At 45.1% G+C, this 15,010-nt stretch overlaps 2 protein-coding genes and 1 long non-coding RNA gene across 4 annotated transcripts in view; 2 read left to right on the top strand and 1 right to left on the bottom strand.

The window, feature by feature from the left end:
- Positions 1-15,010, top strand: part of LOC110539068 (NLR family CARD domain-containing protein 3) — a 1,005,455-nt gene that overhangs the window by 207,153 nt on the left and 783,292 nt on the right. The gene's annotated exons all lie outside the window — the stretch shown is intronic.
- On the top strand, positions 2,006-3,562 carry LOC118937871. Its single transcript, XR_005035286.1, has 2 exons — positions 2,006-3,032; positions 3,112-3,562. It is a non-coding gene; the product is annotated as an uncharacterized LOC118937871 (long non-coding RNA).
- The window catches only part of LOC110539066 (ubiquitin carboxyl-terminal hydrolase 7), a 61,717-nt gene continuing 50,256 nt past the window's right edge, over positions 3,550-15,010 (bottom strand). The window contains exons 28-31 of one of the 2 annotated variants that reach the window (XM_036939574.1): positions 14,881-15,000; positions 10,812-10,883; positions 7,321-7,411; positions 3,550-4,297 (exon numbers count right to left, since the gene is read on the bottom strand). In XM_036939574.1, the coding sequence (XP_036795469.1) occupies positions 4,191-4,297; positions 7,321-7,411; positions 10,812-10,883; positions 14,881-15,000 (390 nt within the window). In that variant the 3' untranslated portion in view covers positions 3,550-4,190. The remainder of the gene's footprint in view (positions 4,298-7,320; positions 7,412-10,811; positions 10,884-14,880; positions 15,001-15,010) is intronic. The other variant, XM_036939575.1, reaches the window with a different exon arrangement.

Raw genomic sequence — 15,010 nt, 5'->3', positions numbered from 1 at the left:
AGTGCTCTGGAGCAGGTTTTCATCATGGATCTCTCTCTACTTTTCTCCGTTCATCTTTCCCTCGATCCTGACTGGTCTCCCAGTCCCTGCCGCTGAAAAACATCCCCTAAGCATGATGCTTCACCGTAGGGATGGTGCCAGGTTTCCTCCAGACGTGATGCTTGGCATTTAAGCCAAAGAGTTCAATCTTGGTTTCATCAGACCAGAGAATCGTTTCTCATGGTCTGAGAGTCTTTAGGTGCCTTTTGGCAAACTCCAAGCGGGCTGTCATGTGCCTTTCACTGAGGAGTGACTTCCATCTGGCTACTCTACTATAAAAGCCTGATTAGTGGTGCAGAGATGGTTGTCCTTCTGGAAGGTTTTCCAATCTCCACAGAGGAACTCTGGAGCTCTGTCATGAGTGACCATCGAGTTCTTGGTCACCCCGATTGCTCAGTTTGGCCAGGCGGCCAGCTCTAGGAAGAGGCCTCCATCATTTTAGAATGATAGAAGCCACGTTGTTCTTCTTCAATGCTGAAACAATTTTTTGGTACCTTTCCCCAGATCTGTGCCTCGACACAATTCTGTCTCGGAGCTCTACGGCCAATTCCTTCCACCTCATGGCTTGTTTTTTTTTCTCTGACATGTACTATCAACTGTGGGACATTATATAGACAGGTGTGCACCTTTCCAAATCATGTCCAATCAATTTAATTTAGACTCCAAGTAGAGTCTAAATTCCAGGTAGACTCCAATAAAGTTACGGAAACATCAAGGGTTATCAATGGAAACACGATGCCACTGAGCTCAATTTCGAGACCAGATATTTCTGTTTTTTATTAAATTGGCAAACATTGAATTTTTTATTTTTTTTTTGAACTTTGTCTTTATGGGGTATTGTGATGTCATTATGGGGGTATTGTGATGTCATTATGGAGTATTGTGATGTCATTATGGAGTATTGTGTGTAGATTGCTGAGGAAAAAACTAATATTTAATCAATTATAGAACAAGGCTGTAAACGTAACAATATGTGGTACTAGTCAAGGGGTCTGAATGCACTGTACATCCACACCACAACGCCACTAAATTTTCTTTAAAACATAAATTGGTATATTTCTGGAAGTAGGCCAACAAGACAACTTGCTCGTCCTGGTGCTGTCCTTCTCAGCATTGTTTGAACATATACATCCAGTATATACAGTGAGTGTACAAAACATTAAGAACACCTTAATATTGGAGTTGCGCACCCCCCCCCTCCCCCCTTTTGCCGTCAGAACAGCCTCAATTGGTCGGGTATGGACCGTACAGTGGCGAAAGGGTTCCACAGGGATGCTGGCCCATGTTGACTCTACAAGGTGTTGAAAGCGTTCCACAGGGATGCTGGCCCATGTCGACTCCAATGCTTCCCACAGTTGTGTCCAGTTGGCTGGATGTCCTTTGGGTGGTGGACCATTCTTGATACACACAGGAAACTGGAGTGTGAAAAACCCAGCAGCTTTGCATGTCTTGACACAAACTGGTGCACCTGGCACCTACTACCCTACCCCGTTCAAACACATCTAATCTTTTGTCTTTTTCATTCACCCTCTGAATGGCAACACATACACAATCCATGTCTCAATCGTCTGTAGGATTAAACATCCTTCTTTAACCAGGTCTCCTCCCCTTCATCTTTAACCAGGTCTCCTCCCCTTCATCTTTAACCAGGTCTCCTCCCCTTCCTCTTTAACCAGGTCTCCTCCCCTTCATCTACACCGATTGAAGCGACATCAATAAGGGATCAAAGTATATCACCTGGTCAGTCAACGTCATGGAAAGAGGTGTTCTTAATGTTCTGTCCGCTCTGTCTATATACTGGCTCCATATAAAACCTGGTTTTAACTCGACTCAGATGGGACTGGCAGCGAGCGCACATGTTTTTATAGAAAATTTTATTCAACATACATTTTCCAGCAAAAAAAAAAAAAAAAAGGCAATATACAGGAGTAGTTGTGGTACACTGCTGCTACAGGGACGAGCTTCAACTGGAAACACACCCAATCAAGGAGGAACAAGGGCATTGATCAGGGCCCGTATCCACCAAGAGTCTCAGGATAGTAGAGCTGGTCTAGCAGCAGTTTGGCCTTTTTAGATCGTAAAGGAATAAGCTTGTACGGACAGATCCTAGATCAGCACTCCTAAATCAAAGACACTCTGTGGATAACGAGCCCTGATCTCATCATCTAGGGTGACAAAACTCCAGTAACTTTTTTCCCCAGAATTCCCTGGGTTTTCCCAGAAATCCCTGTTGGATGATTCCTCTGAATCAGAGGAGTAATACGCAGGTAGTCTGGAATCCTCCAACTGGGATGTGTGGAAAACCTGGGAGATTTTTTTGGGGGAAAAGTTATTTCTAAACCCTAATCCCACCGGTTAGTAGCGCAGCTCGTTATCTTAACCCTTAACATCACTATCAGAACCAACGGGTGCCGTTAGTTAAAACAAAAAAACAGGAGAAAACAGAACCAAAACAAGAATCTAAAGAATCAAGGAACCCCTAAAACGAAAACAAAACTACACAAGAAATATGAACACCTGAATCTTCTCAGTTTGTAGCCAACCAATAACATCGTTCTGTGTTTCTCATTTCACGTTTTTTTTGTTGTGTTTTCTTTAAATATATACACACACAATTTCAAATCTCTTCACAAAGCCAACTATGATGGGCTTTTAGGGAGGGGAGGGGAGGGCATTCCATCTGTGCTTAAGAAAAAAAAGGTCAGTGTGTTTTGTTGTTCTAATAATAATTATAGTAACACTGGTTCTGTGTATATATGGTGAAACCAGAGGGCTCACTAATGGCCGAAACTTCCTACTAAAGCAGCACTACTCAAACTCCCCCAACACCAGAGGAGGTACAGCCCATCCCAAACCCTCAGTCAAACTCCCCCAAACACAAACCCTCAGTCAAACTCCCCCAACACCAGAGGAGGTACAGCCCATCACAAACCCTCAGTCAAACTCCCCCAAAACACAAACCCTCAGTCAAACTCCCCCAAACACCAGAGGAGGTACAGCCCATCACAAACCCTCAGTCAAACTCCCCCAAAACACAAACCCTCAGTCAAACTCCCCCAAACACCAGAGGAGGTGCAGCCCATCACAAACCCTCAGGGATGGAGGGAACATAACAGGGCAGGAGAAGAGGAGAGGAAGGGCAACATTAAAATCATAAGTAGGACCAAAGTTGCCATTTACCAGTCCTGAGAAACGGCTTTGATATGGAGTGGCAACGTGCAAGATGAAAGTACAGACCACTTCTTCTCTTTTTACATTTATTTTAAACAGATGCTGTGTATTTTTATTTTATTATACAAGAAGATATTGCAGAAAAAAAAGACAAAAACTGATTTTTTTTTAAATTTTTTTAAAGATGGAAACACTTTGACTAGTTGACTAAAGGAGAAGGGGGAGGGGGGGGGGGGAGGATATGAAGAGGATCACATCAGGAATTACTAGTCTCAAGCTTCAACCCTTCTGCAACTGGTTCTCTTCTTTAAAAGACCAAATCATCCTTCTTGGTTTCTGCCCCCCCCCCCCCCCCCCACTATACGCAGCAGCGCTCTTTACGTTTTGAAACAACTCTTATCATTAAAAACAAAAAACAAAATAAACCAGGAAAAAGTAAAGTTCATCTTCCTGTCCTTTCTCCAATTTCATTTCTTTCATCCAGACAAAAAAAATAGGCAGTCGGAGTTAGAGAAGCCAAAAACCTAACAGCCTCAAAAACAGTAGAAGGGCGGGAGGTGGTGGGGGGAGGAAGGGGGAGAGGGGGTTTGGGTGGAAGGCGGGGGTTTGGGTCGAAGGGGTGGTATAGTATTCATCATCATCATCATCATCATCAGCAGCCTGCTAATGGATGGATGGATGGATGGATCCGTGTGACAGGAGACATCACGGTGTCTGTCTGTGGAAGGTGTTAGAGGTGGGGCACAGACACTTGGTTGGTTACAGTCTGTGGTTATGGTGGGTTAAGGAGGAAGAAGAGAGAGAGGAGGAAGAGAAGGGAGGAGGGAGGAGGAAGAGAGAGGAGGAAGAAGAGAGGAGGAAGAAAAGAGAGGAGGAAGAAAAGAGGAAGAAGAGGAGGGATGAGGAAGAGGAGAGAGGAGGAAGAGGAGAGAGGAGGAAGAGGGAGGAGGAAGAGGAGGGAGGAGGAAGAGGAGGGTTGCTCAGTTGTGGATCTTGATAGCTTTCTCCAGGTAGGTATAGCGACCTCTCTTCGGGGCTTTGTTGAAGTGGTCCAGGCCTAACCAGGGTCGAGGGTGGGACATGTTACCTAGAGGGGAGAGGAGGGATGTTACAAAACCACAGCACATAGTTCACATTCTGAGAGAGGAAGCCTGGTGGTGGTGGTAGTAGTGTTACAATACCACAGCACATAGTTCACATTCTGAGAGAGGAAGCCTGGTGGTGGTGGTAGTAGTGTTACAATACCACAGCACACAGTTCACATTCTGAGAGAGAGGAAGCCTGGTGGTGGTGGTAGTAGTGTTACAAAACCACAGCACATAGTTCACATTCTGAGAGAGAGGAAGCCTGGTGGTGGTGGTAGTTGGTAGTAGTAGTAGTTAGCAGTAGTAGTAGTAGTGTCACAATACCACAGCACATAGTTCACATTCTGAGAGAGAGGAAGCCTGGTGGTGGTGGTAGTAGTGTCACAAAACCACAGCACATAGTTAACATTCTGAGAGAGGGGAAGCCTGGTGGTGGTGGTAGTTGGTAGTAGTTGTAGTAGTTGTAGTAGTGTTAGTAGTTGGTAGTACTAGTAACAGTGGTAGTAGTTAGTAGCAGTGATAGTATTAGAAGTAGTTGGTAGTAGAAGTGGCAGCGGTAGTTAGTAGTAGAAGTGGCAGCGGTAGTTAGTAGTAGAAGTGGCAGCGGTAGTTAGTAGAAGTGGCAGCGGTAGTTGGTAGTAGAAGTGGCAGCGGTAGTTAGTAGTAGAAGTGACAGCGGTAGTTAGTAGTAGTAGTGGCAGCGGTAGTTAGTAGTAGTAGTGGCAGCGGTAGTTAGTAGTAGTAGTGGCAGCGGTAGTTAGTAGTAGTAGTGGCAGCGGTAGTTGGTAGTAGAAGTGGCAGCGGTAGTTAGTAGTAGAAGTGACAGCGGTAGTTGGTAGTAGTAGTGGCAGCGGTAGTTAGTAGTAGAAGTGGCAGCGGTAGTTAGTAGCAGCAGCGGTAGTTAGTAGTAGAAGTGGCAGCGGTAGTTAGTAGTAGAAGTGGCAGCGGTAGTTAGTAGTAGAAGTGGCAGCGGTAGTTGGTAGTAGAAGTGGCAGCGGTAGTTGGTAGCAGCAGCGGTAGTTAGTAGTAGAAGTGGCAGCGGTAGTTAGTAGTAGAAGTGGCAGCGGTAGTTAGTAGTAGAAGTGGCGGCGGTAGTTAGTAGTAGTAGTGGCGGCGGTAGTTAGTAGTAGAAGTGGCAGCGGTAGTTGGTAGTAGTAGTGGCAGCGGTAGTTGGTAGTAGAAGTGGCAGCGGTAGTTAGTAGTAGAAGTGGCGGCGGTAGTTAGTAGTAGTAGTGGCGGCGGTAGTTAGTAGTAGAAGTGGCGGCGGTAGTTAGTAGTAGAAATGGCAGCGGTAGTTAGTAGTAGAAATGGCAGCGGTAGTTAGTAGAAGTGGCAGCGGTAGTTAGTAGTAGAAATGGCAGCGGTAGTTAGTAGTAGAAGTGGCAGCGGTAGTTAGTAGAAGTAGTGGCAGCGGTAGTTAGTAGTAGTAGTGGCGGCGGTAGTTAGTAGTAGTAGTGGCGGCGGTAGTTAGTAGTAGAAGTGGCGGCGGTAGTTAGTAGAAGTGGCAGCGGTAGTTAGTAGTAGAAGTGACAGCGGTAGTTAGTAGTAGAAGTGGCAGCGGTAGTTAGTAGTAGAAGTGGCAGCGGTAGTTAGTAGTTGGTAGTAGAAGTGGCGGCGGTAGTTAGTAGTAGTAGTGGCGGCGGTAGTTAGTAGTAGTAGTGGCAGCGGTAGTTAGTAGTAGTAGTGGCGGCGGTAGTTAGTAGTAGAAGTGGCAGCGGTAGTTAGTAGTAGCAGTGGCGGCGGTAGTTAGTAGTAGAAGTGGCAGCGGTAGTTAGTAGTAGTAGTGGCAGCGGTAATTAGTAGTGGCAGCGGTAGTTAGTAGTAGTAGTGGCGGCGGTAGTTAGTAGTAGAAGTGGCGGCGGTAGTTAGTAGTAGTAGTGGCGGCGGTAGTTAGTAGTAGAAGTGGCAGCGGTAGTTAGTAGTAGTAGTGGCAGCGGTAGTTAGTAGTGGCAGCGGTAGTTAGTAGTAGTAGTGGCGGCGGTAGTTAGTAGTAGAAGTGGCGGCGGTAGTTAGTAGAAGTGGCAGCGGTAGTTAGTAGTAGAAGTGACAGCGGTAGTTAGTAGTAGCAGCGGTAGTTAGTAGTAGAAGTGGCAGCGGTAGTTAGTAGTAGCGGCGGTAGTTAGTAGTAGTAGTAGTGGCGGCGGTAGTTAGTAGTAGTAGTGGCGGCGGTAGTTAGTGGTAGAAGTGGCAGCGGTAGTTAGTAGAAGTGGCAGCGGTAGTTAGTAGTAGAAGTGGCAGCGGTAGTTAGTAGTAGTAGTGGCAGCGGTAGTTAGTAGAAGTGGCAGCGGTAGTTAGTAGAAGTGGCAGCGGTAGTTAGTAGAAGTGGCAGCGGTAGTTAGTAGTAGAAGTGGCAGCGGTAGTTAGTAGTAGAAGTGGCAGCGGTAGTTAGTAGTAGAAGTGGCAGCAGTAGTTAGTAGTAGAAGTGGCAGCGGCAGTTAGTAGTAGAAGTGGCAGCGGTAGTTAGTAGTAGAAGTGGCAGCGGTAGTTAGTAGTTAGTAGTAGTAGTGGCAGCGGTAGTTAGTAGTAGAAGTGGCAGCGGTAGTTAGTAGTAGAAGTGGCAGCGGTAGTTAGTAGTTAGTAGTAGTAGTGGCGGTGGCCGTTAGTAGTAGTGTGTGTCAGCTACATGCACAAGCACAGCCTGGCTAGCTACCGCCCCCCCTAGAGAAGACAAGTAGCCTGGCTAGCTACCGCCCCCTAGAGAAGACAAGTAGCCTGGCTAGCTACCGCCCCCTAGAGAAGACAAGTAGCCTGGCTAGCTACCGCCCCCTAGAGAAGACAAGTAGCCTGGCTAGCTACCGCCCCCTAGAGAAGACAAGTAGCCTGGCTAGGTACCGCCCCCTAGAGAAGACAAGTAGCCTGGCTAGCTACCGCCACCTAGAGAAGAGACAGACTGGATCCTCTCAATCCGTACACCACATTGGACAAGAAGTCCCGAAAGTACCGAACAGTTTTTCATGTTCTAGTGTTCAAAAGAGTACCAAAGTTTTGGCATACCGTGCAAAACTAGTAGTTGGTAGTACTGTACCTGGCTGTGGCTGGAAGTCTTTCAGGTTGACCTCGTACTCATCCTCAGTGAGGTACTGATGCCGGCCCATCATCACTATCGCAAACTTGAACTGCAGACAAACAAAGAACACAGTGAGTATTCAGTAAGGGGTTTATACTCCTCCCTCCTGGTTATAACTGCTCATCACTCAACAGGTCAGTAAGGGGTTTATACTCCTCCCTCCTGGTTATAACTGCTCATCACTCAACAGGTCAGTAAGGGGTTTATACTCCTCCCTCCTGGTTATAACTGCTCATCACTCAACAGGTCAGTAAGGGGTTTATACTCCTCCCTCCTGGTTATAACTACTCCTCCCTCCTGGTTATAACTGCTCATCACTCAACAGGTCAGTTAGGGGTTTATACTCCTCCCTCCTGGTTATAACTGCTCATCACTCAACAGGTCAGTAAGGGGTTTATACTCCTCCCTCCTGGTTATAACTACTCCTCCCTCCTGGTTATAACTGCTCATCACTCAACAGGTCAGTTAGGGGTTTATACTCCTCCCTCCTGGTTATAACTGCTCATCACTCAACAGGTCAGTTAGGGGTTTATACTCCTCCCTCCTGGTTATAACTGCTCATCACTCAACAGGTCAGTTAGGGGTTTATACTCCTCCCTCCTGGTTATAACTGCTCATCACTCAACAGGTCAGTTAGGGGTTTATACTCCTCCCTCCTGGTTATAACTGCTCATCACTCAACAGGTCAGTAAGGGGTTTATACTCCTCCCTCCTGGTTATAACTACTCCTCCCTCCTGGTTATAACTGCTCATCACTCAACAGGTCAGTTAGGGGTTTATACTCCTCCCTCCTGGTTATAACTGCTCATCACTCAACAGGTCAGTTAGGGGTTTATACTCCTCCCTCCTGGTTATAACTGCTCATCACTCAACAGGTCAGTAAGGGGTTTATACTCCTCCCTCCTGGTTATAACTACTCCTCCCTCCTGGTTATAACTGCTCATCACTCAACAGGTCAGTTAGGGGTTTATACTCCTCCCTCCTGGTTATAACTGCTCATCACTCAACAGGTCAGTAAGGGGTTTATACTCCTCCCTCCTGGTTATAACTACTCCTCCCTCCTGGTTATAACTGCTCATCACTCAACAGGTCAGTTAGGGGTTTATACTCCTCCCTCCTGGTTATAACTGCTCCTCCCTCCTGGTTATAACTGCTCATCACTCAACAGGTCAGTTAGGGGTTTATACTCCTCCCTCCTGGTTATAACTGCTCATCACTCAACAGGTCAGTAAGGGGTTTATACTCCTCCCTCCTGGTTATAACTACTCCTCCCTCCTGGTTATAACTGCTCATCACTCAACAGGTCAGTTAGGGGTTTATACTCCTCCCTCCTGGTTATAACTACTCCTCCCTCCTGGTTATAACTGCTCATCACTCAACAGGTCAGTTAGGGGTTTATACTCCTCCCTCCTGGTTATAACTGCTCCTCCCTCCTGGTTATAACTGCTCATCACTCAACAGGTCAGTTAGGGGTTTATACTCCTCCCTCCTGGTTATAACTGCTCATCACTCAACAGGTCAGTTAGGGGTTTATACTCCTCCTTATATATCTCAGTGACATACTCTGCCAGTAAAGTAGCGGTATTTCCTCTCTATTGACAGTTGACAAATAATTGTTATTACTCACAAAGCTGAAACGACTCGTTTTTGACAACAGTAACATATAGTATCATAGCGGCTAGGCTATAGATGGCTGATGGATGTAGCAGCATAGCGGCTAGGCTATAGATGGCTGATGGATGTAGCAGCATAGCAGCAAGGCTATAGATGGTTGATGGATGTAGCAGCATAGCGGCTAGGCTATAGATGGCTGATGGATGTAGCATCATAGCGGCTAGGCTATAGATGGCTGATGGATGTAGCATCATAGCAGCAAGGCTATAGATGGTTGATGGATGTAGCAGCATAGCGGCTAGGCTATAGATGGCTGATGGATGTAGCATCATAGCGGCTAGGCTATAGATGGTTGATGGATGTAGCAGCATAGCGGCTAGGCTATAGATGGCTGATGGATGTAGCATCATAGCGGCTAGGCTATAGATGGCTGATGGATGTAGCAGCATAGCGGCTAGGCTATAGATGGCTGATGGATGTAGCATCATAGCAGCAAGGCTATAGATGGTTGATGGATGTAGCAGCATAGCGGCTAGGCTATAGATGGCTGATGGATGTAGCATCATAGCGGCTAGGCTATAGATGGTTGATGGATGTAGCAGCATAGCGGCTAGGCTATAGATGGCTGATGGATGTAGCATCATAGCGGCTAGGCTATAGATGGCTGATGGATGTAGCAGCATAGCGGCTAGGCTATAGATGGCTGATGGATGTAATCTGAAACGACTCGTTTTTAACAACAGAAAACAGTAGGCGTTTTTAACAACGGTCTTCGCCGCAACTCCATTTCAAAACGTCGCTCAACTGTCAGTATTGCTTGTGTGTATCAAAACTCTCCCTTCACTCTGCGTGCTAAGTGGGAGCCAGCAGAGAAACAAGGGGCTGGGTTTCAGACTCATAAAAGACACACCCTTGTCTACGGTACACTCGCCTTATGCTCTTGGGGGGACTCCCCGTTTGCGAGTGTACAATTATGTTGACGTCAGGGGGCCTGAAACGTCCCATAATTCAATTCACCAAGGTTGTACATCCCCGCTAAGAAAAGTCAGCCGAAACTTTAACCTCACCGTCAATACGGAGAAGTCAATACGGTGTAAGTAAAAAAACGTACAAGTTTAAGTAAAAAAACGAATGTAAAACGCGTAGCAAAATGTGCTGCTAACGCACACGACGACACAAACACGTCTCGTAAAACTAATGATGTTTCTGATTGGTTCGTATTTGGAAATTGTAGAAATAAACATTTTCCTTATTCAGAAGTTCCAGCAAGGCAGGCTAACGTTAGTTAGCTAATTAATTAATTTGCTAGCTATCCTACAGTAGGCGTCTAATAATTATATAACGTTAATATAAGTAGACATGCAAACATAATTGACTGTAACACATATAAAGCATCCACAAGATACCGGTGGCTGAAAACACAATTGCGGGATGAGACCAATTTCCGGGCAAGGGTTAAAACCTAAAAACCTAAATCATTAAGTTTCCACTTCATTTGAGGGCTGAGGGGAGAGGGTGTGTCTTTTAAGTGTTTGGAATGCAGCCAAGGACTGGGCAGATACGGTCATTGCAGGAAGCAGGTTAATTGTACATTACTGTTGACCAAATAATGGTTTTTAGAACACAAAAAAATGTGCAGTTGTGTTGCCTAATCATCGAAATTACCAACATTATCAAAATTGCTTCGGTAAGAGTGCAATGTGGTCAGTAGTTTTCGGTTTATCGTTAGTGGACACCCTGGAAAGAGAGCAATGGCGAGGGAGGAGGAGAGAGAGAAGGCGAGAGAGGGAAGGGAGAAATAGGGAGGGATTGAAGACGAGGAAGAAAGTACTGACCTTCTCAAACTCTTTCTCCTGGATTTCCAGCATGCTCTGAATCCTCCTCATCACATCTCTGAACGGCTCACCCTGAGAACACACACACACAAGAGGTAGTCAAACGCACAGGAAAAACCCAGCAGCGTCACAATCCTCCAAGCTGTTTAAAGGCACAGTCACTTTAGTGTATGTAAACTTCTGACCCACTGGAATTGTGATTAAGTGAAATAATCTGTCTGTAAACAATTGTTGAAAAAATTACTTGTCATGCACAAAGTAGATGTCCTAACCAACTTGCCAAAACTATAGTTTGTTAACAAGTAGTTTGTGGAGAGGTTGAAAAACAAGTTTTAATGACTCCAACCTAAGTGTATGTAAACTTCCCACTTCAACTGTATATCCAACCTTTGATCTACTCAAAGATCCATTATTAGCGTGTTCTAACCACTCCTATAAAAACGATAGATGATCAGACACTCAACAATAAGGTCTGATTTCATTATTACTGAAACAGGACCCAGGGGGTGAGTATAAAGATCCAGTACGGGGGGAAAAAAATAAAAAATTGGAGGCCCCTTTTTACACGTCACTGCTGTGATGTAAAACTCCTGACAAAATGCAGAGCGAAAAGAACAACTTCGAAAAAGACCTTTGATAAATCTTGGGGAATCTCTTGTACAACAGGTTAAAGTCATGTACAACAGGTTAAAGTCATGTACAACAGGTTAAAGTCATGTACAACAGGTTAAAGTCATGTACAACAGGTTAAAGTCTTATACAACAGGTTAAAGTCATGTACAACAGGTTAAAGTCTTATACAACAGGTTAAAGTCATGTACAACAGGTTAAAGTCATGTACAACAGGTTAAAGTCATGTACAACAGGTTAAAGTCATGTACAACAGGTTAAAGTCATGTACAACAGTACAACAGGTTAAAGTCATGTACAACAGTACAACAGGTTAAAGTCATGTACAACAGTACAACAGGTTAAAGTCATGTACAACAGTACAACAGGTTAAAGTCATGTACAACAGTACAACAGGTTAAAGTCATGTACAACAGTACAACAGGTTAAAGTCATGTACAACAGTACAACAGGTTAAAGTCATGTACAACAAGTTAAAGTCATGTACAACAGGTTAAAGTCATGTACAACAGGTTAAAGTCATGTACAACAGGTTAAAGTCATGTACAACAGGTTAAAGTCATGTACAACAGTACAACAGGTTAAAGTCATGTACAACAGGTTAAAGTCATGTACAGCAACACCAAGATTTAAAACAGTAAAATAAAAACTTCTCAGAAAGTTTTGAACGGCCCAGAGGAGTTAAACAAGGCTGTCCGTTGTCTCCATATGTATTTGTTCTGGCCATTGAAATTCTCTCTTTAGTTTTAGATCGAACAATAACATCAAAAGGTTTACAAAATCATAGACTAAAAACAAGTGTTAATATATGCAGATGACTCAAGTTTCTTAAGTATTACATTTTTTAAATCACACCGTTTAGCTCCAATCAAACCACAGTTTATGTATTCACTAATGGCGCCATCTACACCAGACTTACTCACCTTTCAAATTACATATGAGCAAATAATATTTACATTTATTTGGAATGGTAACCCATAACAACATTAAAAACATACTTATTTATATAAATTAAATATGTTTGGGGGACTGAAATGTGAATATTAAAAAGCATTAAAAAGATCTCACTACAAGCTTCACTCATACAGAAGTTCTACTGAAACCCCAAAATGGTTCCTCAGTAGCCACATGTGTTGTTAATCCACAATACTAATCTAGGGAAAAGGAAGCCTGTACACAATATGAACATGCATCCGGTTTGTAAACAAGTCACTAAAGTAATACTGCAAAAAAATGTGGCAAAGCAATTCACTTTTTGTTAGATATCTTGTTTTAACAACATTAAGTGGCAAAAATAGTAGCAGTGCAGTACAACTTTACCATCAGCTACAGTAGACTAGACACCTCTGTCTGAGACAGTAGACTAGACATGCTTCAGCATCAGCTACAGTAGACTACACACCTCTGTCTGAGACAGTAGACTAGACACCTCTGTCTGAGACAGTAGACTAGACACCTCTGTCTGAGACAGTAGACTAGACATGCTTCAGCATCAGCTACAGTAGACTAGACACCTCTGTCTGAGACAGTAGACTAGACATGCTTCAGCATCAGCTACAGTAGACTACACACCTCTGTCTGAGACAGTAGACTAGACACCTCTGTCTGAGACAGTAGACTAGACACCTCTGTCTGAGACAGTAGACTAGACACCTCTGTCTGAGACAGTAGACTAGACATGCTTCAGCATCAGCTACAGTAGACTACACACCTCTGTCTGAGACAGTAGGACAGACATGCTTCAGCATCAGCTACAGTAGACTAGACACCTCTGTCTGAGACAGTAGGACAGACATGCTTCAGCATCAGCTACAGTAGACTAGACACCTCTGTCTGAGACAGTAGGACAGACATGCTTCAGCATCAGCTACAGTAGACTAGACACCTCTGTCTGAGACAGTAGACTAGACACCTCTGTCTGAGACAGTAGACTAGACACCTCTGTCTGAGACAGTAGACTAGACACCTCTGTCTGAGACAGTAGACTAGACATGCTTCAGCATCAGCTACAGTAGACTAGACACCTCTGTCTGAGACAGTAGACTAGACATGCTTCAGCATCAGCTACAGTAGACTACACACCTCTGTCTGAGACAGTAGACTAGACATGCTTCAGCATCAGCTACAGTAGACTACACACCTCTGTCTGAGACAGTAGACTAGACATGCTTCAGCATCAGCTACAGTAGACTACACACCTCTGTCTGAGACAGTAGACTAGACATGCTTCAGCATCAGCTACAGTAGACTACACACCTCTGTCTGAGACAGTAGACTAGACATGCTTCAGCATCAGCTACAGTAGACTACACACCTCTGTCTGAGACAGTAGACTAGACATGCTTCAGCATCAGCTACAGTAGACTACACACCTCTGTCTGAGACAGTAGACTAGACATGCTTCAGCATCAGCTACAGTAGACTACACACCTCTGTCTGAGACAGTAGACTAGACATGCTTCAGCATCAGCTACAGTAGACTACACACCTCTGTCTGAGACAGTAGACTAGACACCTCTGTCTGAGACAGTAGACTAGACACCTCTGTCTGAGACAGTAGACTAGACATGCTTCAGCATCAGCTACAGTAGACTAGACACCTCTGTCTGAGACAGTAGACTAGACATGCTTCAGCATCAGCTACAGTAGACTACACACCTCTGTCTGAGACAGTAGACTAGACACCTCTGTCTGAGACAGTAGACTAGACACCTCTGTCTGAGACAGTAGACTAGACATGCTTCAGCATCAGCTACAGTAGACTACACACCTCTGTCTGAGACAGTAGACTAGACATGCTTCAGCATCAGCTACAGTAGACTACACACCTCTGTCTGAGACAGTAGACTAGACACCTCTGTCTGAGACAGTAGGACAGACATGCTTCAGCATCAGCTACAGTAGACTACACACCTCTGTCTGAGACAGTAGGACAGACATGCTTCAGCATCAGCTACAGTAGACTAGACACCTCTGTCTGAGACAGCAGGACAGACATGCTTCAGCATTAGGCTTTCAGTCCCCCCAGATCCAGTCAGAACAGTCAGTCACACCAGATCCAGTCAGACCAGTCAGTCCCACCAGATCCAGAACAGTCAGTCCCACCAGATCCAGAACAGTCAGTCCCACCAGATCCAGCCAGTCAGACCAGTCAGTCCCACCAGATCCAGCCAGTCAGACCAGTCAGTCCCACCAGATCCAGCCAGTCAGACCAGTCAGTCCCACCAGATCCAGCCAGTCAGTCCCACCAGATCCAGAACAGTCAGTCCCACCAGATCCAGCCAGTCAGAACAGTCAGTCCCACCAGATCCAGCCAGTCAGACCAGTCAGTCCCACCAGATCCAGCCAGTCAGAACAGCCAGTCCCACCAGATCCAGCCAGTCAGAACAGCCAGTCCCACCAGATCCAGTCAGTCAGAACAGTCAGTAAGACAACACACCTGTCTGATCTTCAACAGGAAAGGGATTCCAAACGTTCCAAAGACCTCCTTGTGGAAATGTGCGACAGGAATCAACATCTCAGTGTCCTTATCCAGGTCTACCTGGTCCAGAGGAAGTTCCTAGAGAGAG

Source organism: Oncorhynchus mykiss, chromosome 12, assembly GCF_013265735.2.
Source record: "Oncorhynchus mykiss isolate Arlee chromosome 12, USDA_OmykA_1.1, whole genome shotgun sequence".
Classification (NCBI taxonomy): Eukaryota; Metazoa; Chordata; class Actinopteri; order Salmoniformes; family Salmonidae; genus Oncorhynchus; species Oncorhynchus mykiss.
The sequence above is the reverse complement of the archived record's forward strand: the minus strand, read 5'-3'. Positions and strand labels throughout refer to the sequence as shown.